This window comes from Carlito syrichta, unplaced genomic scaffold, assembly GCF_000164805.1.
Source record: "Carlito syrichta isolate Samal-C Ts95f unplaced genomic scaffold, Tarsius_syrichta-2.0.1 Scaffold301780, whole genome shotgun sequence".
In the NCBI taxonomy this organism is placed as follows: Eukaryota; Metazoa; Chordata; class Mammalia; order Primates; family Tarsiidae; genus Carlito; species Carlito syrichta.
In genome coordinates, this window is record NW_007245876.1 from 258,269 (window position 1) to 283,810 (window position 25,542).

General features: G+C 36.3%; 1 protein-coding gene across 6 annotated transcripts in view; it reads right to left on the bottom strand.

Moving 5' to 3' along the window:
• Positions 1-25,542, bottom strand: part of PARG (poly(ADP-ribose) glycohydrolase) — a 168,638-nt gene that overhangs the window by 38,688 nt on the left and 104,408 nt on the right. For all 6 annotated transcript variants that reach the window (XM_021710973.1, XM_021710974.1, XM_021710976.1 and 3 more), the window contains 4 exons: positions 14,999-15,078; positions 11,005-11,065; positions 6,224-6,299; positions 788-935 (listed from right to left, as the gene is read on the bottom strand). In XM_021710973.1, coding sequence (XP_021566648.1) covers positions 788-935; positions 6,224-6,299; positions 11,005-11,065; positions 14,999-15,078 — 365 coding nt within the window. The remainder of the gene's footprint in view (positions 1-787; positions 936-6,223; positions 6,300-11,004; positions 11,066-14,998; positions 15,079-25,542) is intronic.

The following is a 25,542-nucleotide window of genomic DNA, read 5'->3' on the forward strand; positions in this document are numbered from 1 at the left end:
TTTTTTTGAGTTGGAGTCTCACTCTGTTACCCAGACTGGAGTGCAGTGGCCGCTCCCGGCCACAGCAGCCTTGACCTGCTGGGCTCCGGCGATCCTTTCGCCTCAGCCTTCCAAGGAGCTGGAACTACAGGTGTGCACTACCACGCCCGGTTAATTTTTGATTTATTGTAGAGATAGAGATGAGGTCTTACCAAGTTGCCCAGGCGGGTCTTGAACCCGCAGGCTCAGGCAATCCACTCGCCTCGGCCTCCCAAAGCGTGGGGATTACAGTCTAAGCCACCAAGCCCGGCCTGATTTATTTTTATAAAGCTCTTTATATTGACTCTCTAAATGCAATAACTGTGCTTTTTATATTTACTTAGTGTCTTCATATCGAAGTTCAACAAATCACTTTTTAAAATTATCTATTTTTAATTGAAACAAAACACTTTCAAATTATAATGAAAGAATAATAACAGTAGACATACTTGAAGGTTTATCATTATGTTCTTTTTAAGAGCATTATTATATCATAAAATTTCAAGTTGCAGTGTAACTGAATAGTTTGCACACCTGTTCCTCAGATAAAGATGCCAAGAAAGAAAAGAAAGGGATACAACATCTTACTTAAGATCAGGAAAACAAGACTGCAACAGTTTTAAAAACCAAATATAAATGAATTAATAAAAATATTGGAACTAATGTCTAGCTTTTCTCTAAAAGCTATACTTGGGTGGCCTCTAGTCTCCATGACAGATATTTACGGATGGGGAAAACTATCCCACTGTTCACACTTCCCAAAACTAACCTGTGATAATAAGACATTCATTGTGATCCAGCACCTCAGTGAAGAGCCGTGAAACAATCAACTCAGGATTGATTAAAAAGCGGATTTCTTCTTGTACAAGTCCTGCACTGGTTACACCACCTCCAACAAAACGATTTGCAAAATCCACCTATTTGGGAAAATGTGGCATATTAAATAATTGTCTAGACTACCTACATATATGACAAGAAAGCATACACCCCCTAAGCTTTAATCTTCTTTTTCTCTCCTATAAAAACCAATCCCTAAATTAGTAATCTTTCCAAAAATGACAAATTATGGCTACTTGTAGTCTTTACATCTCATTGCAGTTAACATCTCTGCATAATTCTTTGGATCCTCAAACCACAGAAGGAACCTGGAAAATGGAGATTTTAGGCAAAATCTTACACATTATAAAAACATTTTTTATAAATCTTATTCGTACCCCATAGTCCTCAGATCAATGGGATCTTTATCTTTTCCCACATTTACCACTCAGTTTTCCTTTATGTATTTCACGACTTTAATATAATTAATTATATCTTTCTTATATAACATGGCAATAAAACAAGTGCCCTGAAAAACTGAAAAATTTAGTAATTAACTGTTTTAGAGTAACCTTTTTCTAACCTTATTGAACAAATACAAGAATGAAATTTTTGTCCTAAATTCAACCTCAAACTTCAAACTGTGTGAACATTACAAACTATTTTTAAAAAATATACTTAGTGGATAAAAAGGAAGAAAGAAAACATAGTATAACAACAAAGATCCAAATAAATTAATATTTCCAATTTAGTTTGAAACTATACGTCAGTTTTACACAGAGCACTATGATGAGATCCCTAAGCTCCTACTAATAAAAAGGAGTTACACGATCTTCTAGAGAAAGCAAGCCGAATCTGCCAGTACTCCAATATGCCCAGCACTATGTCAGGCTCAATGGCGCAGTATGTAAGAAACGGTGTCCATCTTTGCCTTATTCTTTCTGAGGAGTTAGATCACACACACATACACAATTTGTATACCCATGTAGTCATTCACACAAGTAAAACAGAATTTATTAAGTATACTGTAAGAGAGGGATATATGCTTTTAAACTTTTATAAAATGTATGATTTCTTAAAACTTGTTCATATTCTCTAAAGCAATTGATACTAAATAATAATCTGAAGTCTTGTTCACAAAGGAGTAAAACAAGAATATAAATCTTTGATATGTAAAAGTCTATATGAAAAGACAGAAATTAATAGAAGGCAAAGAAAGTAGTTTTCTTTTACCATAGAGAAACTTAGAAAATACTGAGAATACCACTGACAAGTTCTTCAAATGTGTTACTATAGAGAATTATATACTTGGACATGTATTCTGGAGTACTAAAATCAATGCTAAAAAACAGAGTAATTCTTTAGCTTATACAGGAAAATGATTTTAGTAAAATTAGTCTATTGATCAGAATTAGGTATTTCCTACACATGAGGTCTTTGGACACTGGGTGATTCATAGCTTAAACTGCTCAATTCAGCAAATATTTACTGAGTATGGTGCTGGCAACCATGGGATACAGAGATGATTTAGATGTGTGTGGTTTCTGGCTTCATTGTATTTGTAATTGAGATGGGAGTCAGGCACAACAGCAGAATGATAAGATGATTACTAAAGAGCATACTAGCATATGTTAGATACTTTCCTTTTTCTTTCTTTCTTTTTTTTTTTGAGTTGGAGTATCACTCTGTCGCCCAGACTGGAGTGCAGTGGCGGCTTCCGGCCACCGCAGCTTCAACCTGCTGGGCTCCGGCGATCCTTCCGCCTCAGCCTTCCACGTAGCCGGAATTACAGGCATGCGCTACCACGCCCGGTTGATTTTTTGATTTATTGTAGAGATGAGGTCTTGCTGCCCAGGCGGGTCTCGAATCCGTGGGCTCAGGCAATCCACTCACCTCAGCCTCCCAAAGGTGCGGGATTACAGGCTGAGCCACCGAGCCCAGCGATACTTTTCAAATAATACAATTAACTAAAATTGCAGCAGGGAAGGAGGATGGGGAAGCTTTACAAGAGGATGTGGCATTTAATCCAGAGTTAGCTAACAAGCAAGCTGAGGGTATAGCTATACAAGGACATAGGGAAAAAAAGAAAAGTAAAACCACAGGGAACGGAAAACAGATTCCTCACGTCTGCCTGCAATGTAGAGTATGTGGAAGGCTACAGTAAGTGATGTTGTGGTCTAGGAAATTTTTACTCAATTCTGAAGGTTCTGAGAAAGATTCAAGTAAGAACTGAACCTGTGTTCTAGAAAGATAATTACAACTAGAGTTTAGAGAATAAATTGGGGCCGGGCTCGGTGGCTCAGCCTGTTATCCTAGCACTTTGGGAAGCTGAGGTGAGTGGATTGCCTGAGTCCGCGGGTTCAAGAACAGAAACCAACCCCGGCAACCTGGAGAGACTTCATCTTTACAATAAATAAAAAATTAGCTGGGTGCGGTAGCGCACACCTGTAGTTCTGGCTACTTGGAAGGCTGAGGCGGAAGGATTGCCAGAGCCCGGCAGGTCAATGCTGGGGTAGCCGTAAGTGTGCCACTGCACTTCAGCCTGGGTGACAGACTGAGATTCCAACTCAAAAAAAAAAAGAAAAAAGAATAAATTTTTAAAGTGTAGAATTAAAAGCAAAAAGGCTGGTTAGATGACTACTGAATAGTTTAGACAATCACTAGCAGTCACTAGCAATCACTTCCCCTCAAATATGGAAGTGGTAGAGTAAAGCAAAGAAAGGAAACCCAGCAAAGGAAATAAAATGGATTACACTTGAGAACTGAGAGACTGGCTGAGTGCCTAGCAGCATAATAGTACTGTGAATACAAATAAGAAACAATGAGATTGGCGTAACTTGCTTTTTACTGGAATAAGTTACATAACTAAAATAAAAAAATAAGCTCTATCCAACTTATATACTACTTGATAACGATCATAAAATACATTCAATGTGCATGCTACTGTTAACTCAAAATAAAAGGCCAACATTTACAACTTGAAAGGTGGGCACAGAAATAAATACACTAGACTCAGTGTGTCTCTTAAAGCAGGGGTCTTTTAGAAAAACAAAGTGTCTACTACTTTAAAAAAGTTCTTAATAAAGGCTGTCTATAACACATGAGAAACCTGAAAACAAGTATATGAGTACTTCTTTATTTTTAGCCAGTCATTTTCCAAGTTTCTTTACTTTAAACCTACTAGTTCAGATTGCTCAGCTTCTGAATTACAATTTGATGAAAAGAGAAAAATGATAACACTCCTTGGAGAGTTATTGTTGTTGCCATTCAGCATAATGTAATTTATATGCCACACAAGCTTTGTAGACTGCAATACAATATTCCCTGATCTCCTAGGAGGACAAGGCATAGATAGAGAGAACAATTAATAGTGCTAGAAGTCTTTTGATCTACTGAGATGTCACATTCAGCTATAATATAATCCAGGAAAGTAGAGAGAAACTCAATCTTAACTATCACTAAACAATTCCTTGTTAAGTTGTATTTTATTAAAAGGTCAGCATTCCTGTGTGCTAACTAACAGTAGCTTTGTATAGTTCATGTGTATTAAGAATCTTCCAGTTGATCCAAAACTTTAATGTAAGATGTAGGAAAGAACTTCATCAAGAAGGGACAGTGGAGAGAAAATGATCAGCATTTGAAATAATATTTTAAAGTTATTTTCTAAATAGAAAAAGGTAAACAATTAAATACAAATTAAAATATGTTTTGTTTTTTGCCAAAGTATAGGACAAATATTAATTCAATTATTCTAAGTATTTTTGCATACAAGCTCTAATAACCAATGGAAGAAGGTAATTTAAAACGAAACATGAAATGGTTCATAGAAACCTGCTTCCATAATGACACAGGAAAAAACAAAACACGAGCCAGGTGTGGTGGCTCACATCTGTAATCCTGGCACTTTGGGAGGCCGAGGTGAGAGGATTACCTGAGCCCAGGGGCTCGAGACCAGTCTGGGCAATTTGGTGAGACCTTGTCTCTACAGTAAATTTTTTAAAAAATTAAAAAATAAAATCAAACAAAACATGGTTTGCCTCTTTGAAAATATTTAATTACAAATATGTCCAAATAAAATTATATTCTAAAAAGAATCTCAGTTTCATTGGTCACTTGAAACATATGCATATAATAACTAGCCACACTCAGTCTAGTCATTTTTTTTTGAGTCAGAGTCTCATTCTGTCACCTAGGCTACAGTATAGTGGCATGATCACAGCTCATTGCAGCCACAATTTCTTGGGCTCAGGCGATCCTTCTGCCTCAGTCTCCCAAGTAGCTGGAAATACAGGTATGTATCACCACATCCAGCTAATTTTGAATTTTTTTAGCAATGAGGTCTCGCTATGTTGCCCAGGCTGGTCTCGAACTCTGGGTCCAAGCGATTCTCTTGCCTCAGCTTCCCAAAGTGCTGGGATTATAGATGTCAGCCACTGTGCCAAGCCCAGTTTAGTCATTTTACAATAAGCATTAAATTATGCAAACAAATCAATCCATTGTCAGGCAAATGCTCTATTTAGCTTCTGACCCAACACAAGTATCAAATAGGGATCTGAAAAGAAAAATCAGCTATACCCAGTATAAATGAGATCATGTAAAAGCTTCTTTCAAAGAAAGCAAAGTTTACAACACTCTTATAAATGGGATAAGTGCACAAAACACCAACATTTTATCTCTGATTAGTGAATTTTTAAAAAGCACCAAAAATCAAAAGATTAGGTTAGGTATTACTACACAGATCCTTGGGGTGTTTTGTTAACCTCATTTTGCAAAAATAGCTTTTAAAAGTAAAGGCAATAACAGATTAATAACAAAGACTGAGGGATAGACAGAATTACCCTTTAATTGCTCTTTAATAACTACAAGACCTAAGCAAGAATAGATAGTTCACATTCCTAAAACTGTTATATATGAGAGGTCTTTTTTATCAATCAGTTTTAGATGCCTGCCACTTAGTCCAACCAGGTCTGTTGGTAGCAGAAAAACATCTCAAGCTGGTCATCATTTGGGGCAGACCAAGAGCCTTTAAAGAAAAGGAACAGGATTGCCTGGTGACAGCTTGTCAAGACCATACCCTGGGAACTTCCTCCACTGTCAACCTATAATCAATGTCTGAACCAAGAGGACTGATGTTGTCCAGATCTTGGGATTTTCTGTCAAAGGTTTTTTGAAGAAGCACATGTGAGAAACAGACAGCATACGCTGGCAAATAACATTACCAAGGCTGTCAAAGTGATCTGTTTGGTGTTTTTCTCCATTCTGCTGTCATGCTTCTTTGCATTAGATCAGTTTAGGAGACAAATAAACAGTTTTTCAAATTTCTTTTGCTGTCAGAAGCTTGCCAAGAAAAACTCCTACACATACACAGACACCACTAAGATTCACTTACCTGTAGCATGCCTTGGCCATTTTCTTCTATGGTACCTTCATAAGTGACATGCAATCGCGTCAGGGGTTTTTCACATCTACAATGTACAAAGATATCCCCTATCTTATTCTTTTAATAACAAATCATTCACTACAGACAAATCTGAAAATATAGATAACTTTAAAAAATTGAAACCACACCAAGTCTCAAAAGCCAGAAACAGAAGCCTATTGTTAACATTCTTGGTATATTAATCTTTTCAAACTTTTTCTTATTCAAATATGTAAATATATATACTTAAATTAAAATGGGATAACATACTGTTTGAAACCTATTTTTCCTCTACATAATATCAAAGTTTCTCTTCTTTAAAACAGTTGAGAAACTTCTCAGAAATATAAAAAATTTAAGACCCATGAAATGTTATTCTCATGGCTAGAATTGGCAAGCTGAGGGAAAAAAATGAAGAAAAATTTGGCAATAAATCATATATCGAACTCTATTTTCACTAGTTTGATAACTGTGTTTCTGGTGAGGGAGTGTGTCTTGATGAAAATACATGCCACAGAATTTCTGATCCGGGGTATTTTTATATCAATAAAGTTGACCTAGTACCTATAAGTCATTAAGAAGGAATAATTATTTTCTTTCTCTTTCAGTCATGGTCATTGTGGTATTTACTTGGCTTACATTATATTAAAACCAATTTTGGCCAGGCACGGTGGTTCACGTCTATCATCTCAGCACTTTGAAAGACCGAGGCAAGAGGATTACCTGAGCTCAGGAGTTTGAGACCAGCCTAGGTAACATGGAGAGACCTCGTCTCTACAATTAAAAAAAAAAAATTATCCAGGCATAGTGGTGTGCACCTATAGTTCTAACTACTTGGGAAGGCTGAGTGGAAGGATTGCCTAAGCCCAGGAGGTCAAGGCTACAGTAGTTATGTCTATGCCCACTGCACTCCAGCCTAGCTGAGAGAGTGAAAAAAATAAATAAAATAAAAACCAATTTCATTGAACTAATAGCATTTTTTTTTTTTTTTGAGTTAGAGTCTCACTCAGTCACCCAGACTGGAGTGCAATGGCCACTCCCGGTCACTGCAGCCTCGACCTGCTGGGCTCCGGCGATCCTTCCGCCTCAACCTTCTAAGTAGCTGGAACTACAGGCACGCGACCACGCCTGGCTAATTTTTTGATTTATTGTAAAGATGAGGTCTCGCCAAGTTGCCCAGGCAGGTCTCGAACCCACGGGCTCAGGCAGTTCACTCACCTCAGTCTCCCAAAGCACGGGATTACAGGCTGAGGCGCCGAGCCCGGTCAACTAATAACATTTGGTAATGAATTTTTTTTCCTTACTAGGTATTTTTCCCCTGATCACTTAGTGAATAAAAAATATAAATAATAAATGTAATAGATGAGATCCTAACTCCTAACTTACATAAGGGCGGCAATAATCTTTTTTTTAGGGGGAGGAATGACTATATTAAAAAAAATTATGGCAGTAGCAGGAAACTGCCAGGAGGGGGGCGAGGAAGTGGGATTGGTAGTAGTGGGAGTCTGCCTGGGGAAGAGGGGGCACACCTCATCAACAAGGGTACCTGCATAATGAACATTTGTATACCTAACCCTGAATTGTACCCCACATCTTTAAAAATAAAAAAAAATTAAAAGTTAAAAAAAATCAGAACATTAACTGGGAAAGCACTGAAATTTGCTTGCTTCTTTCCTGGTTTCAATGAGTCTGAATACATTTCTGGCAAAACTCCAGCCCAACAGGTTGCTAACCTTCAACCCTGAACATAATTCTGTACAGATTCTGCTCTAAGAGGTTTATTTGCATTAACTCATTTAATACTCACAACAACTTTATTACTATCTCCTTTTATGGATGAGAAAAAAAGCACAGGACATTTAAGTAACCCAACCAAGGCTAGTAAATAAGTGAGTTGGAAAGATCCTGCACCTGGGTAGCCTAACTCAATGGTCCAAGTTATTAAACAGTATGCTATACTTTTAGAAAAATTACTTTCCCAGTTTCTTGCAGAAAGTAGTACCATAAGTTTATTTTTTAAAAACTTCCTTTTTATGAGTCCTACTTTCCTAGCCATTTTATTCAAAGGGAGACCACCTGTGAGGATATTACTGAAGAGATAAAGAAGCATGATCCAAAAATTTCTGGGTTGTCAGTCAGGACTTCCAAACAGATATTCCATCTGTTGTCAACTATTCTCCATGACTGAAGTTGGAAACTTTCTAGTATAGTTCTCAATAAAATTACTAGAAACTTTTTTGTTTTGTTTTTAGTTATTTTCCAACTTCCTGATAGGTGTCACCTTCTGGTCCCAACAAATTCTCTACACCTCAGCTCCAGGAATCAAAGACATAGACAATTCTCTCTCTCTGTGATTAACTAAGCCTAGCTAAGGTATTTACTAATAATCGAAGGGTTAACTATAACATGCCAGAAACTTGGAATTCAGAAAAGCCTCAAAGTTCCTGACACCCATTTAGCCCCTTACTCTTGGGAACACCAACAATCATCATCTCTTCTTTATCCTCCCTCTTTAAGGGTATGCATATTTCTGGTTCTGTGGAGTCTGGGAGACTGATTTTATTTATATCCTCCAACTCACTTAGGAAGCAGCTAAAACAAAAAGATCAATGAAATTATGAGTAAGTTAGAAAAGGTATCAAGTTAAATTCTATGAAAGTTAAGAGGGCATTCTTGGTCTTACTAAAGGGCAAAGTAAGTGTATCTCATTGACACAGCAGCCTTGCCAGTATTTACCTTTTAACCTGTCCCTTCTCTCCCACATGATGATGTACAATAGACATCCTGGCTGAATTATAAATAAATCTCAGAATGATCTATAAAATCTACACCAAAGTGACATGAACAGAACATCTGTATTCCTATCAGAGTCTAGCAGAAGAGTGAGAAAAATAATCCTCTGTATTCTGGTCTGGCCAGATGACACAGCAGAATGTTACTTTTAGTTCTAGGCATCATATTTTAAGAGAGACCAATAAATAGGGTTCTGTCAAGAGTAAAGATAAAGGGTTTAGAATCCATTTTGGAAATGAGTAAGTTAGTATGGATTTGTGTGCATTGTTAGATGGGGCAGTAGGTCAAGAGGCATTTTTAAGATACATGGAGGATTGAACATTAGAGAAAATTAGAAATTACATTTATTTACTGTAGCTACAGAAGGAAAAGCAGGAATAGAGGTAGGTGTATGTAGAAGACAAACATTTTAGTGAATGAAATCTTAAGATGATAACATAGGCTGCCAACAATGGAACAGACTAAGGTGAAACAATGAATTTCCAATCAATGAAGATGCCCAGTCTCCATCTGTCACAGGTATTACAGAGCCAGTTGGCTGATATTTTTACTAGGCAGCTGGGCCAGATGACTTCCTGGGGTCCCTTTCATCTCTAATATGCCACGACTCCAAAATGCTGTACATATTTTCTTCCTTTTCTGGCTCAGTTTATTTTTCTCTGTTCGGGTTGTTTAATCTTTTATCCACTTCCCTCTATTAATAATCATTTCAACTATGCACTTAGCCTTCTGAAGTAAGTTTCTTTTTCTTTCAACTTGCAAATAAACATCTTTCATGGATAAAAATGCCAAAGGAAAGCCACCTAAACAGATATGCCTTCTCAAGTTAACTACCCTTATGAGTGATTTCCCTTCATCACTAATTCCAAACAAAACAAGTACACACTATGATAAAAATTATTAAAAAGTGAAAATAGGAGTATTGATTAATATGAATGCACACTCAAAATAAGCATTTAGTATGCTTGATTATGTCCTCATGTATACCTAAAAAATTGACCCTCACTTCTTTAAGTGCACTGGGGATTGGCTCTAGATTAGGAAATGTGCTGATGATTTCAGGGTACTAAGGAACTAAGAAATCTGAATTGACTCAGATTCTTATTATTCTCCTTGATATTTTCTGACAAATATGGGGGTAAAAACAGTAAACTGGCAACTTCCACAAAATCTACCAGTAGTATATGTGGACAACCAGACTTCAAAATTCTTATCACTCAGCCAAATGCTAGACAATTACTGTTAACAGTTTAGCTTAATAAACCGACCTTTATTAATCTTATCCTCTGGAAAGAAAAGCCAATCAATTCAAACACTAACCAAAAAAGAGGGTAGGGAGAAACATTTAAATACTGGTGTTCGATTTAATATTAGTGGCTCCACAAACAAAACTCCTTGATTCTAAATAGGACTTTGTTTCAGAAGACAAAACAAAGACAAAAAGGGTTGTAGACTTTAATTTAAAAAGTATGGGTGTGGTAGCTCATGCCTGTAATCCCAGCACTTTGGGAGGTGGAGGCAAGAGGACTGCCTGAGTCCAGGGGTTCGAGACCAGCCTAGTCAACTTGGCGAGATCTCATCTCTACAATAAATTAAAAAATTAACCATATGTGGTGGCCTGTACCTGTGGTTCTAGCTACTTGGAAGGCTGAGGCAGAAGGATTGCCTGAGCCCAGCAGGCAGAGGCTGCAGTAGCCGTGGAAATGCCACTGCACTCCAGCCTGGGGGACAGAGTAAGACTCCTACTCAAAAAATACATACATGCATACGTGCATACATAAAAGGTATGATCTTTCTAACGAAAGCTGTCAGTGGAACACTTATGAAAAGAAACTTCCTGACACTAGGGCAATTAGAGGTTGAAAAACCATCTTACCAGGAGCTGTAAAATAGAGTCATCTTATGATAAAAGAGTCCTTCTAATTCTAAGGATCTAGGATTATTTCCATTATTATTACCTTTCCCACTCTGGAAAGTCTTCAAGGCTCTGTCTTGTAAATGTCACCAAACCAGTAGGTTCTACAAAAGGAATAAAAGAAAAGCATACTAAAAATAAGTTTCAATTTTGAAAAGCATATACACACATACACACACACATACACATTCAGTAGACGATCAGCTCTAACAATGGCTATAAACTAATCAGGAAATACCAAGTCTAGGGTTAGAATACAACAGGGCATGATGGCTCATGCCTATAACCCTAGCACTTTGGGAGGTGGAGGCAAGAGGACTACCTGAGCTCAGAAGTTTGAGACCAGCATAGACAACATGGTAAGACTTCATTTCTACAATAAATAAAAAAAATTAGCTGGGCATGGTGGCATGCTTGTATTCCCAGCTACCTTGAAGGCTGAGGTAGAAGGATCCAGCATGGGTGACAGAGTGAGACTTCTACTCAAAAAAACCCCAAAACAAACAACAAAAAAACCACAAAAGAATATTGACCTAAATAATACCTTTACATTAGTAACACCATCTAAAAATAATAAGTCCTCACCAAAACAAAAACAAACAAAAACAACAACAACAAACTACACAAATAATAGCAAAACAGTAGAACTGAGAACTGGTACTTTTAATGAAGTTTTTAAAACTGACTACATTTTTTTTTTAAAGAATGCATAAATGACACAGCAAATGCAATTAAGACAAAATTGAATTCCAATTTGTAGACTCTTTTACCAAAAAAGAAAAAGTCTTAACCTTACACTCAAGGATTGGTAAACAGATAAACATTTATGCATTTTTTGTAAACTAAGATTAAAAAAGGATATTGTTGGCATGACTTTTGGAGTTAGCACAGCTAAATCCCAGGTTTAGATGGTAAGCAATCGCTCTACTTAATTGGCATCTTTGCCAGAGGAGAAGTTGCTGTGTTCTAAGAGTTTGTAGAAGAAAGATGACATTTTTCACAAAGACACAGACTTGAGAGGATCAAAATGAAATACTACTAATACAGTCAGTAACTTTAGAAGATAAGATACTTTTTTGATTAGATTTACTTTTTTTTTTTTTTTTTTTAAGGCTAGTGGGAAAAGAAACATATCAGCTGGCCAAAAGTAATTTGTCTGGTCAAATCAAAGAACAAACTAAAAAGGCCATCCCATTTCTGTTATCTTTTGTTAAAAAAATAAGAAAAAAGCTCTTAAGCAAAGAGAGAGATGTCAGGAACTATTAGTGATGATGGTATAGAGCCCAATGAAATCATGGCAATGATTTCAGTCCTATAGATAATTCCATGGTTCTTTGCTTTCAGTCACAAGTAGTAACAACTCAAAAACCATATACAGCAGTTGTAGGAAACAAATTTTTCTGTGAACATGAGTCTTTAAATATTCTTTGGATATAGAATTTTAAGACGAATGGACAGCATATTTAAAATTCACAAGAGTTCAAACAATTCAAACACTAGAAAAGCTATTCTATTTGTAGGAAACTAATGTCTGTCTCATCACTGAACAGCTTAGCAGAGAAACAAAAACAATAAATGCCTTTCATATATACTAACAGAGCCAAAAGAAATTCATAAATAAACAATGTTGGCAAAATAGGACAAAAGGCCGAAGAACATGGTTCTTTAGATATAATTATTAACAAAAGTGCCTTGAGAGTATGTCTGTGAGCTCTCTTCCATAAAAAGGCAACTTTAACCTCAGAAAAGGGTTCTATGGTTAATCAAATACTTCCTGTAATAAAATCACAATCTATAAAACATATGGATCATCAATTTTTAAAAACTTTCTCTAAAGCTATATCAAAAATAATTTAATTCAGAAGACTCTAAAATCATTCAGTCTCAAGGGACTCTCATCACAAAAATAAAAGACATTTAACAACACTGAAAAGTTGGCCTGATGGAATTATATGTTATCAATTCTACAAAAAGCATGTTTTTCACATATTAAATTTCTATTACTGGAATACATCTTTTATAAATCGTGGTAACTTGCCATGAGTCTAGATTAAAGATGAATTTTCCCAGAAGATGTGTATCTGCATCTGCTGTCATCTGGAAGCACCACCAAGCTGCTATCTGAATTAAAACCTTTGTTGCAAGCCTACGACAGAGGATTTGGGACTTGTGGTTCAAATTCTTTGGGATTTTTTTAAAACTTTTCTCTATCCAGTGTCAAGAGTAAGCCTTGTAAGTTTCTTTATTATCCCTTTTCTGAATAGCCAGGTTAATTTCTCATTTATCCTTCGACTAAGGATGTAGACCTTTGGTGTGCCAGTTTTGTGTGACAGGTCTCCTATTAAACTCCCCACTTCTGAGTGTTTTTTTTTCCTTTGTAGAGGTAATGGCATTTTAAAAAATCATCTATACCATCTAAGATTTGATGAAATATGGTACATTAAATAAGTATATTCAGTAGGCTCCAGAACTTCTGCACAAATAATCATTAAACTGCAAAGCTCTTTTATTCCCTTTAGTATTTCCTCCTTAAGTCATTAGCTTTACATCCTGAATACCTAGAGAAATGCTGTACTATATTTCTACAAAGAACTAAATTACTGTGTATAGTGAAAAAGCTAGAATAGAAAATGTCTAATTACAATTTATTTCTTCAATTTAATCCCAATATTTATGATGGCTTCCAAATTTCTAGTTGAAAAAACAAACTTCTAGCTTTTCCTTCAAAGTATTTTAAATTGTAAAATTTAGAAAGGCAAGTTAACTTTAAGAGAGGATATTCATGATTTGACTGCCAGTATAGAAAAGTAAACTCTGAATTACTTAGTAATTCAATAATTCAATTTAGATCTAGAATAGCCAAAAAAATAGTCCTTTAAAAAAATCATTACAAGTGCTAATTTGATTTTATGTCTCATATGCCTTAATGATCTTGCATTTTCTTTAATATTTCCTTCAGTACTAGGCATGGAACTGAAACTCAATAAGCTAAGAGGTAAATAAGTAAATATTCAAAGAAGAATATAATTTTTCCCTTAAATACCAAAATTCTGATAATTGATTTCCTTCCAAAAATGTAACAGTGTCCAACAGCAATATAGTTAAAGAGAAAAATGCCAAGGATATTGTAATGCATGAAGATTAAAAGAAGAATATGAGAAAAATGAATTTTAAATGATTCAAGGGCTTGTTTTAAGACAATCCCACAAGTTTGATGACCAGCATTGAAAAATAATTATTTCATTTGACCAGGCTGACCTGTCCTACTTAGCACAAAGAAACTTTAGAGGTGTTCTGGTTTTCTTTAAAATCAAGGCTAACCAGTGATAATAGCTAATATTTATTAGGCACGCATCTTATTACTTAAACCTTATTCCACAGATGATAAAACTAAAGTGTAGAGGAGTTAAGAAAATTTACCATGGCTACTCAGCTCCTGAGATAACAGCGACAATGTGAATCTATTATTAGTTGATCATTGCCTGCATTTATTAGACATTTACTGCTACTGCCTCAGGTGCTACTGTTAGGTTCTAGGAAAGCAAGATGGTCCAACAGAATAGGAAGACATGTAAACACTAAGAAGAAGATAGTTTTATGAGAACACTAAAAAGGATTTAGGTGGCATAAAAGACAGGAATGAGTAAAAAATAATTAGTTGACCTACGCAAATAAACTTAAACTAGTTAATGCTTTTAAAAATAAAGAGCATCCAAATTGTATCTCCTGGTCAATATGCTTTCTTTTAAAAGTATTAATTTACTGCTTTTTTTCATAAAAATCCTTTAATGTATATCACATATTTCAGAGAACATGCATCTGATTTCAGGGTATATAAAACCCACACACACATTTACAGCACACATTTATGTATACACACAGCATATACACAAAATCTTGGTATAATATCAAATCATAATAGTTCAGTGTGGTTTGGACAGGAAGGTAAACTTCAAACACAGAATGTTTCATGTGTCACTTGATTTGAACTGTTCCCCTCAGGAAGAAAAATTATATTAAGAATTAAAGGAATTTACTTTTCTCTGTGACTCTTCTAAAGTAGCAGAAGAGAGTTTTCAGTTTCTCTGGTTTCCTTGATGAACGTCCCTCAAACAACCTAAAAGAGACCAAAAATAAAACAGAACAAAATATGATTTAAAATGCCTTAATGATTCACAAAACACAAAATCTATATTGCTACCAAGTATTAAAAAGAAATAATTTTTCTAGAAGGTAATTCTATGACAGAGAATTCTATGACAGGCAATTCTAATGACAGAACTAGAAAACTGATTTGGATTAAAACTGCATCTGGAGAGGACTGAAATCAACTAGAAACAGGCTTCTTCAAAGCTATTCAAGTCAGATAGTACTTGTGACCTACCACGTTTATCTAATTCATCTTCTTCCAGAAAGAAGGGACTATCTAGTCCCCTAAAGTCATTAGGGTCTGTCAGTTAGTGCACAGCCACTTTCTCAATGGCAAATACCATTAATGATTCTTCATGTTAGTAGGTAGTTTAGCAACTAAACAAAAATGAATGAGGAGAATGAGGGAAGAGACACATGCAGGTATGACAAGATACTGAGAGCTGAGTGGTCCCTGGTACTTAAACAGATAGACTCTGCTATGGAATGAATGTTTGTGCCCTCCCAAAATTTATGTATTGAAGCCCTAATCCCTAATTCAGCTGAATTTGGAGATAGGGCCCACTAGGAGGTGGCACAAGTTAAATAAGGTGATAAGGGCAGAACCCTAATCCAATGTAATTGGTGTCCTTTTTGAGAGAAAGAGGCCAGGCAGGGTGGCTCACAGCTATAGTCCCAGCATTTTGGGAGGCCAAGGGGAGAGGACTGCTTGAGCCCAAGAGTTCAAGATCTGCCTAGGCAAGGCAACAAGGTGTGACTTTGTATCTACAAAAAAACAGTTAATAATAAAAATTAGTCAGGCATTGTAGTGGGTGACTGTAGTCCTAGTTGCCCAGGAAGCTGAGGTGGAAATATTGCCGGAGCCTCATTCCAGGTTGACTGACAGAGTAAGAACCCCCTACTTTAAAGAAAGAAGAAGAAGAAGAAGAAGAAGAAGAAGAAGAAGAAGAAGAGGAAGAGGAAGAGGAAGAGGAAGAAGAGAAAGAGACACCAGAGTTCTCTCTCTCTCTGCTGTGTATGTGAGGATATAACAAGAAGGCAGTCATCCACAAGCCAAGAAGACATCCCTCATCAGGAATCAATTATCAGCACCTTGATCTGGGACTTCTAGCCTCCAAAACTGTGAGAAAAATAAATTCCTGTTATTAAAGTCACCCAACCTGTGGTATTTTGTTATGGCACCCCAAGCTGACTAATACAGATTCTGTTCAGGCTAACAAAAACAGTGTCTATCCTATGTAATCTAGTTTCCAGTAACCTAGACTTGCATTACTTAATTCAGTTTTCTTTTAAGTGATGTGGCATTGTTATTGGTAACATGTAATTCAATTTATCCTGAGGAAAGAAAAGCAGTGCTTGGAATCAAATCATATGACCTGAATAAGTAGCTCACTAAAAGATTTCTGATACAAAGGCATGTTTTTGGGTGTAAGAGCTAGCTTTCCAAAGGCATTTAAACATTATAGAAATTCAGTGGCTATAAATGATGAGGTATTAATCATTGCCTCAAGTCAACTACTCTGACTTCAAAACCAGAAGCCCTTCAAGTTAAAGTTCACTTTAATAAGTGCTAAAATGGGTAACATTTTTCATGATTAGAAGAGCAAGCTTATGTAACCATGCAGAGATGGAAAAGTTAATTCCATAAGAAAATTCTATTGAGCAACCAAAATAAATTAGGAAAAAGGGAGGAAATGCAGATTTCAAATGATTCTGTTTCCAATGATTTGAAACTTGTATTCAATGTCAATTTCTGGAAAAAACAATTTACATGAATATTTATTTCCTAAAAACACCCACTAGCGTAGGATAGTATTTTGACCAAATATAAAATTTAATCTCTTTTGAAAATAGCTTAGGAGTGACTATGTGATCCTTTTTACTAACTTAAAAGAACTGATCTTTCTAAAATATTTACTACATATGTTCCTATAATCTAGCTGCCAGCTGAAAGAAAGGATTTTCGAGTGCAGATTTCAGCTTGGTTTCTTCTGCACATGCCAACCAGAATAGAGTTTATTTAAATCAAAATGATAGTCAAAATAAAGAAGCCGCTTGGCAGTTTAATTAAACATTCCATATCAATAAATATGATTTATTAAATGAATGCCTTGAGTTTCACTGCAAAATCCTTTTGCAGGCTCACTACAAAGTAGATAGAAGCAGTATGAATAAAAAACAGCCAGCACCTTTTTCTAGAGATGAATTGATGTACTATACAATTCAATTAAGAGCAAGAAGTTCCTCTTCAATAGAACTATTTGCATAGTGAGGAGAAAATGGCTGTTGCCCTTAAGAAATAATTCTCCAAAACAGAGAAAAAAAAGTGTCCCTAGCTTTTACATGTGGTCGTCTGTTTATAAAATCACAGAAAAGTACACTTTTTTTTTTTAGTTGGAGTCTCACTCTGTTGCCCAGTCTAGAGTGCAGTGGCACACTCACAGCCAACCCAGTGTCGACCTGTTGGGCTCCAGCAATCCTTCGGCCTCAACTTTCCAAGTAGCCGGAACTACAGGCATGCAATACCACATCTGGCTAATTTTTATTATAGAGATGTGGTCTCACCAAGTTGCCCAGGTTGGTCTTGAACCTGTGGGCTCAGGCAATCCACTTGCCTCAGCCTCCCAAAGTGCTAAGATTACAGGTTGAGCCACCAAGCCCAGCCAAGTTCACATATTTTATAATCATGATGACAAATTATTAACTTTAGGAGCCTCTTGGGATTGCAGATTTAGTATCCTGGTGATATGGACTTTTCTAGAAGATTATATGGTTGTTACTATCATCCACTATAAATAACCACCAGTGTTTATTCTGCAGGTCCAAACCTTAAAGGTAAAATCAAGCTGAATCTCAATGTACTCTGTTTATTCGCTGTTCCAAGCCTAATTTCAAATCACGATGTAACCAAATAACACCGTCTCATCTTTCTGATAGAGCAGGTGAAGTGGGGGGAGTGTGGTGGAGGAGGAGAAGTGAAGATAAAGTCAGAAGAGATGAAATAGGTTTAAAACCCTGTAACAATTTTCAGACTTGGCTGATGTAAAGTTCTAAAGTTGTAAGTATAGACACTCAAACAAAATATATTATCTTGGCATGGAAGCAAGTAAAAATAACAGAAATACACAAGCAAACAGCAAAAATGAAAGTCATCACATGAATGACATACACTTTGCAGGACAGCATTTGGAGAGTAAGGAGAAGACAAAGGGATTGAGGATAGAGCCCAAGAAAGAAAGGGATGGCGGGGGCAGGGAACATAGAGAAAGAGATGAAAGGCTAACAGAAATGGGATGAGACAGTGGGAGGGCATGAGAGACAGACACACAGACAGAAAGACACTCCCAAACAGAAATTCTTTTAACAGAAAGACATGAAGAAACAGAGGCTGAGAGACAGACCTTCTCATAATAATTAGGCATCATTCCATCTTTTAAACTTTTCAACACCATTCTTTTTTAATTTAGATTTTTCATATCCTGGGTATATATGTTTGAAGGCATATTTTGAGTTAGCATTATGCATGTAATTGAATGATAATTATAGATTATTAAAGAAAGCAAACAGAAAAAGCCAGTCAGGCAACCTCATTCTGTTCTAAACAAAACTTATTTTTAAGGAAAGAAGTCAATCAAGGGTCAGATACTTATTAAATGGTGTTTTTCTTTCCGTACTTATAAAAAGAAATGTCATTTAATAAAATTGTTCCCTGAATGAATATTGATAACATTACTGGAATTTGATTCTAGATACATACAACCTCCTCCCCATGCCATTTCAAGTTAAGGATTAACCCCATTAGTCTACAATAAATCAAGTCCAAAGCACTATAACCTCCACTTTAAAATAGAAGCAAATGATAATCCGGAACTCAGCCAGAAATGTGTTTCTGGCTCTTCTGTGAGGCACCGTGCCATATGGCCCCCACAGCATTTTCAAACAGGGAAAAAGCAGATGTAAAAGCCTCCTGGGCTGACCATTGTTGAGACTGACAATTTATCTCTGACCATCTAGTTTCCATGCAATCTCAGAAGCATCAATGCTAATCGCATTGGAAGCCTTTATACGAATGCTTGGGCCTTGAAAGGCAAGCAGGGGAAAAGGTCAGGGGTATTTAACATAACTAAGCAGGGCTGGAAGAACACAGCAATAAATTAAAAAAGGGAAGACATCCAATTTATTGATGTCAGCCTCCTACCACATACTCTTACAATTATTCCTATTCAACTAGCTAGCCATACCTCTTTTGAGATTAAATACACTCATATACATAATTCCCCACTGCCAGAAACTATAATCATAAATAGAAACTACTCAAAAAAGGAAACACAGCAACAAGATGCTACATAATCTGCTTACCAAACACTACCATTAGATAAATACTTCATCTTTCAGATGCCAAATGAAAGAAGGGAACTCTTGGTTGCTTTCCATTTCTGGAGTGCTCTCAGAGCATTTTGCTCATGTGGGACAGTGAAACATAACGTAAGAGCACTGAATTTGAGTAGAAGACAGTGGTTAGGTCTCAGCTCTGTTGACAAGTCATTTACTCTCCCTGAACCTTATCAGTATAGAAGCTTCCCTACCTAGAAACTTCCATACATAGAATTAAAGTGAGCTATCAATAGATAGCATCAAGGGTCATGTACAGTCATTGTTCCTAGTTTAGGCACATTAAAACAAACACCATCTCATAGAGGAAGTTCAGATATCCCAGGTGCTGAGAATTACCTATATCAACTGTAAGACTATCACAGGCATATCTGCCTTAATTTATTTTCAGTGTTCTGGTATCCAAAGGAACATCTGTCAGCCAGGAAGACAAGAATATACCTAGTTCCAAATCTTCAACAACTTACTTAAACTATTTTGTGAGAATGCTATTTACTGCAAGCATAAATCCTGCATGGTCACTCTGGACTAACTAATGGCTTTAATTCATTTAATAGATCAATAATTATTTGTAAGAATAGTTCTAATTTCTAACTGGCTACGAGGTAAGAAGTATTAATGTAGTTCATTCAAAGGGAGACTGTGTAGCTCAGTGGTTAAGGGATACAGCTTCCAGAAGTAGACTGTATCCGGAGTTTGAATTCTAAGTTTACTAGTTACTGTGTTAACTTAATTTACCTGCCTTCTCTAAATCTCCATCTTCTCATTTGAAAAATTAGAATAACAATACCTAGTCAATATCTAATTCATAATGGTGATGTGATAATTAAGTGAAATAATTACAGATAAGAAAAAAAAGATAAAAAAAGAAAAAATAATAATAATTACGGATAATCCTGAGTAAGCCAGAGTACTTGGGCTAAAATAAGGACTTATATAATATCTTGCAAAAATCAACATTCATTTACATAAAGCACTCATATTGTTCTAATTCACATTCCCTTCATTAAGAAAAATAGCCCAGCCTTGTTTCCCATCAAGCCTAACAGGTTGACTACTTAGAGCTAACCAGCTTAGTCTTCAGGATAAATAACCATGAACAAGGAAAAGGATAAACCTGCCATTGCCAAGAAAGCCCAGAGTTTCCCAGTCAGAAGTTTAAATGAAAAACAGAAATCTTTAAAAATTAAAACATATATTTAAAATATGTTTAATTAATTAATTAATATAAATTCTGGTAACTGACACCAGGAAAATGGAAGTCACCGAAGTCAAGTCTTTCCACGCCTTCTTGACTTCTGCCCACCAGTCACCTAGCACCTATGGGTCTTCACTGCTGAGAAAAGAAGGCTGTCAGCATGGCAGGCTTCCCCTGGTGTTCTGTGCATTTTATTTCTTCTAGCTGCTGAACAGACAAGTTAGGTGAAAATGAGACAATGACAATGTGCCTATGAGGGTGTGACTGGCAAGAAGAAGCTGCTGCCGGGTGCAGTGGCTCATGTCTGTAATCCCAGCACTTTCGGGGGCAGAGACGAGAAGACTGCCTGAGCCCAGGGGTTGGAGACCAGCCTGGGCAACCTGTGAGACCTCGTCTATACAATAAATCAATAAAAAAATCAGCTGGGTGTGGAGGCACGCAAGCCTGTAGTTCCAGTTAATTGGAAGGCTGAGGTGGAAGGATCACCTGAGTCCAGTGGGTTGAGGCTGCTGTGGTTGTAAGCAAGCCACTGCACTCCAGCCTGGGTGACAAAGTGAGATTCCTACTCAAAAAAAAAAAAAAAAAAAAAGCCTCCAAAATATCTGTGGAATTCTACCTGCAAAATCAAACTACAAAAGTCATCCATTCTTTTTATTAACTTTATCTTATGCTCTATTTGTGATAACTGACCTGTTTCTCCTCTTAAGTAAATGCTTTCTCCTGAATATATAAAAGTAACATATGCTCACTGTAAACAATTTGAAAAATACAGAAAAGGATAAAGTAAAAATGTTAAAATATGTGCTTATTTCACCACCCAATGGTATCATATTTTGTCTCATTTTCTTGTCAGTCCATTTGTTATAGTCATACACCGATATGTATGGATATGAACACAGAAGTATATTAATAGATACAGATATTTTAACATAATCGAGATTGCATTCTATATACAACATTTTATTTCTTGTTAAAACCTACAATTACTGATTTTACTCATGCTTAAGTTTCTGTTCCCCCTTTCATGTTTTTCCTTGGTTTACTGATGGGGAAACATATATTTATAGTTATCCAGAGAGTCTTAAGCCTTTCAGAGGGAAGGGCTATCTATTTACATTTAATAGAGAATTAGAACCCATGAAGAGTTTAAATACTGAATTCTTAGTAGATGAATGTCTGGGGTTTGCTTTAAAATAATCTAGTTAAAAAAAAAAGTCGGGCTGAACAGGTGAAAAAAGAAAAATATTGGTTAAGTATTAGGGTTGGGTGATTAAAACACAGGTTCACAATAATGTTCTCCTTATTTTTTAGCATGCTTGAAAATGTCCATCATCAAGTATTTAAAAATAACTTTTAGAGAAGATGCTTTCTAATATGACCTTAACTTAGTAAGGGGATGTACGGCTCTTAATAAAAAAAAAAAATGCTCTGAGAAAACCTGTAACAAAGGCATCAGAGCTTTGTCTTAGAAATTATAAAGATATACACACTAGCTGCTTACTCATTCTTCAGAAACAAACTGTTAAGAGGTCACTGAGACACTAACTCTAAAGGATTATCACCTAGAGCTACCGCTTACCAAAAACAAAACAGAAAAACAACGCCAGAATTTCAGTTAGAAATTTCATTATTTATACCATTCTGACAGATTCTAGACCTGAACAATCATTTATTCAAAATATGCAAAAAGACTACTTACTCTTTGGAGAATTCTTACTGGTACTATAACCAATAGTCTTATGCAAACAGGCGACTATATTTCCACAAAATTAAATTACCGTTTTTCTACTTACTGACAAAATTTGACCATTTCCTTTTCTATATTATAAAAGAAAGCCTGCAAGGGCTACATAGCTCTTAACAACTGATGAGTATACTTTTTATAGTTGAGAAAATTCTTTTTAATTTTTCCTAATAAGGAAAAAATTACATCTAATATACAGGTTCTTTACATAACTGCAATTGCAGATACCAATGCTCTTTGTTTTCTCTCAATCCTATTCCAATTACTATAAAAATTGATCATAAAAACTGTTTCATTGTATGTGGCTTAAAAATAAAACATCTCATAATTCCTAAGAATAAAATAAATTTGAAAAGTAAAAGACAACTAGATGAGTACAAAGGTCCAAGTTATAGTCTTAGCATTCTGCCACTAATCAGTTCCGTAACTCAAAACAAATCACTTAATTTCTCAAATGTTTCCTCCACAAAATTTATTTTCATTCATTCAAGAGGAATTTCTTGAAGGCCTACAATATATGAGATTTTGTGAAAACAAAGAACAGGGCAGAAAACATCCTTGTCCCAATGCAAGGATTATGAGCAATCACAACAAAGTAGAGCAGTGGTACAACAGGAAAAGTAGAGGTCACTAAAGACACATCTGGTTTTATAAACCTAACAAGCACCCTAGATGGCTCTCTCTGCCCATCTGCCAATCAGCTGATCACTATCAGACTGACTATCTTCAAATGTCTCCACATCTCTGTCCCTATCACTACACTATCCCAGCTACCATCCTCTCTTTCCTGGTGCCTTGCAACTGCCTCCCAAAGTGGGTATACTCTAGCCCCCTCCACTTGATTCCACATTACAGTCAAAATAAACTTTTGAAAATGTAAATCTGAGCACGTGTGCCAGTTTCCCATTACCCTCAAATCAAATCTTTCAATGACTTCCCACGTGCAGATGGCAAGTGGGCATGGCATAATCCAGCCTCCACCTACTTCTGCAACCTCTACCCTCTCTATGCTCCTCCTTATTCTCTATACCGCAGCCACACTGGTCTTCTCTCAGTCCCTGGGCCTGTAAGGTCCTTCTCTCCACAGTGCCCTTGCACATGCTCTTCTTTCTGGCCTAGAATGCAATCACTTTTCATTTCCTCCTTGAAACCACTACTCATCCTTTTGTACTTAATTCAAAAGTTATGCCAGGCATGGTGGCATGCTACTTGGGAGGCTGAGGATCTCGAGTTCAAGACCAGCCTGGGCAACATAGTGAGACTCCGTCTCAAAACAACAACAACAACAACAACAACAAGTTATTTCCTCAAACAATGTTTCCTTTACTAAATCATATCCTTCTCTAATAGAATATCACAGTGCTGTATACTCCTCCTTTATGTAGAGGTACATACAGGCTGTCATAAGAACTCAGAGGAGTAGCAAATCTATTCTAGCAGAATCAGAGGTACCAGAAGAAATAATACATGAACTGAGTACTGAAGAAGGAATAAAAACCATGTGGAGAAGTGAAGGGCATCCAGGCAGTTATAGGTTTAGTAATGAAATATTACTACATAAAAGTAACTCAGAAACTGGCATGTCCCTTCTCTATAACCCTAGGGAACTTAATATACTGTGGAAAATATTGTAGTTTCTCACTGTATATCTGAACTAAACTGAATGACTAAATATAATTCTCCTAAAACAAATTAGCTACCATACAGATTTGGAAAAACAGGTTAAAAGCATGCCCCTCACAAGTAGTATTTATACAATCAAAAAGAATAGGATATAAAATGAACACCATCCTGTTTGCCAACACTGGACTTTTCTTAGGTAACTATTTTCCATTGTTTTCTACCCACTCCCCCTTACTGTTGATCATGGAGAGTAACTATATATAATTCGCAAAGGTTTTCATTGATATTTTAATGTTTGAGGGCCTAAAAAAACCCAATAACTATTAACAGTCTAAGAGTATTCCTATATTCAATTCATCTGCTATACTTCTATATGCTAAAAAACACAAATACAATAAATAAATAAGTGTGTTGCTTTTAAACTTTTTAATTAAAAATTTAACTCAGATACTAATCCGCTGAAATTTACAATTTTTCTCATCTAAAGAGAGAAGCATCCTACAATTTAAAAGGATAAAAATAAGGTCTTTTGAGAGAACCGTAATAGAGTATACCATAAACTTAGGTTAAGAGCATGCTATAACCCAATAAATATGTAATCGGCTTGTGGACAATAGCACAGCCATTTTAGTTTTCTGCTTTAAAACATAACCCGTAGCTGTTCAAAGTTTCAGTTATGGGAAAAACTGCAAAGCTCCAGTTCAAGCTTTAACCCCTTCCCTTGACCCACTTTCCCCTTAGCAACAACCAATCAGGTGCCAGAGGAAAATCACCTAAAGTTTCCAAATGTCTCTGCAACTTCACCAGCTAGTGGGTCAAGGTCGGCCCGAGTCAAGCTAGCCAATCCTCCACAATTGAGCTGACAACCAGAGGTTACTACCCAATTAAATGGTAACAAGACTGGAAAGTCCCCCCAAACTCCTCCTCCCTTTGTATAAAAGCATAAAAGGCATCTGCTTAAGGAAGTCAGGGCCTCTGGGTGTACTCCGCTACATCGGTTGTCGACAGAGGTCCAGGCTCGAGCTTGCAAATAAAGACCCTCTTGAACTTTCATCGGAATTGGCTCTTGGTGGTCTCTCGGATTGAACTTTCGGCCACTGCACTTTGGGACAGATACGCGATGACACTGGAGAGAACTGTTAATCCATTTCTCCACTGCCATGCAGAGTTATAAAATATGCTGCCCATATAAAGTAAACTGCATTAGAAACAATAGTAACAAGCACCCTATCACCCAGATCTTGGTCTCTAAATACAAACTGTACAATAAAAGAAACCAGGAAATCTTGAGAAAATGGTTGATTCCAGGGTCGGGACACAGAAAATATAAGATAAACCTAGAACATCTTGTGATTCCAAAGGCAAGTAAATGCTTTTTAAAAAATGGGGCTTATCAAAAGAACATAGGAGTCAACCTGAAGTAGCCCTAATGGCCAAAGTTAGAACAACTTAAGCAGCATATAATTTGACTATTT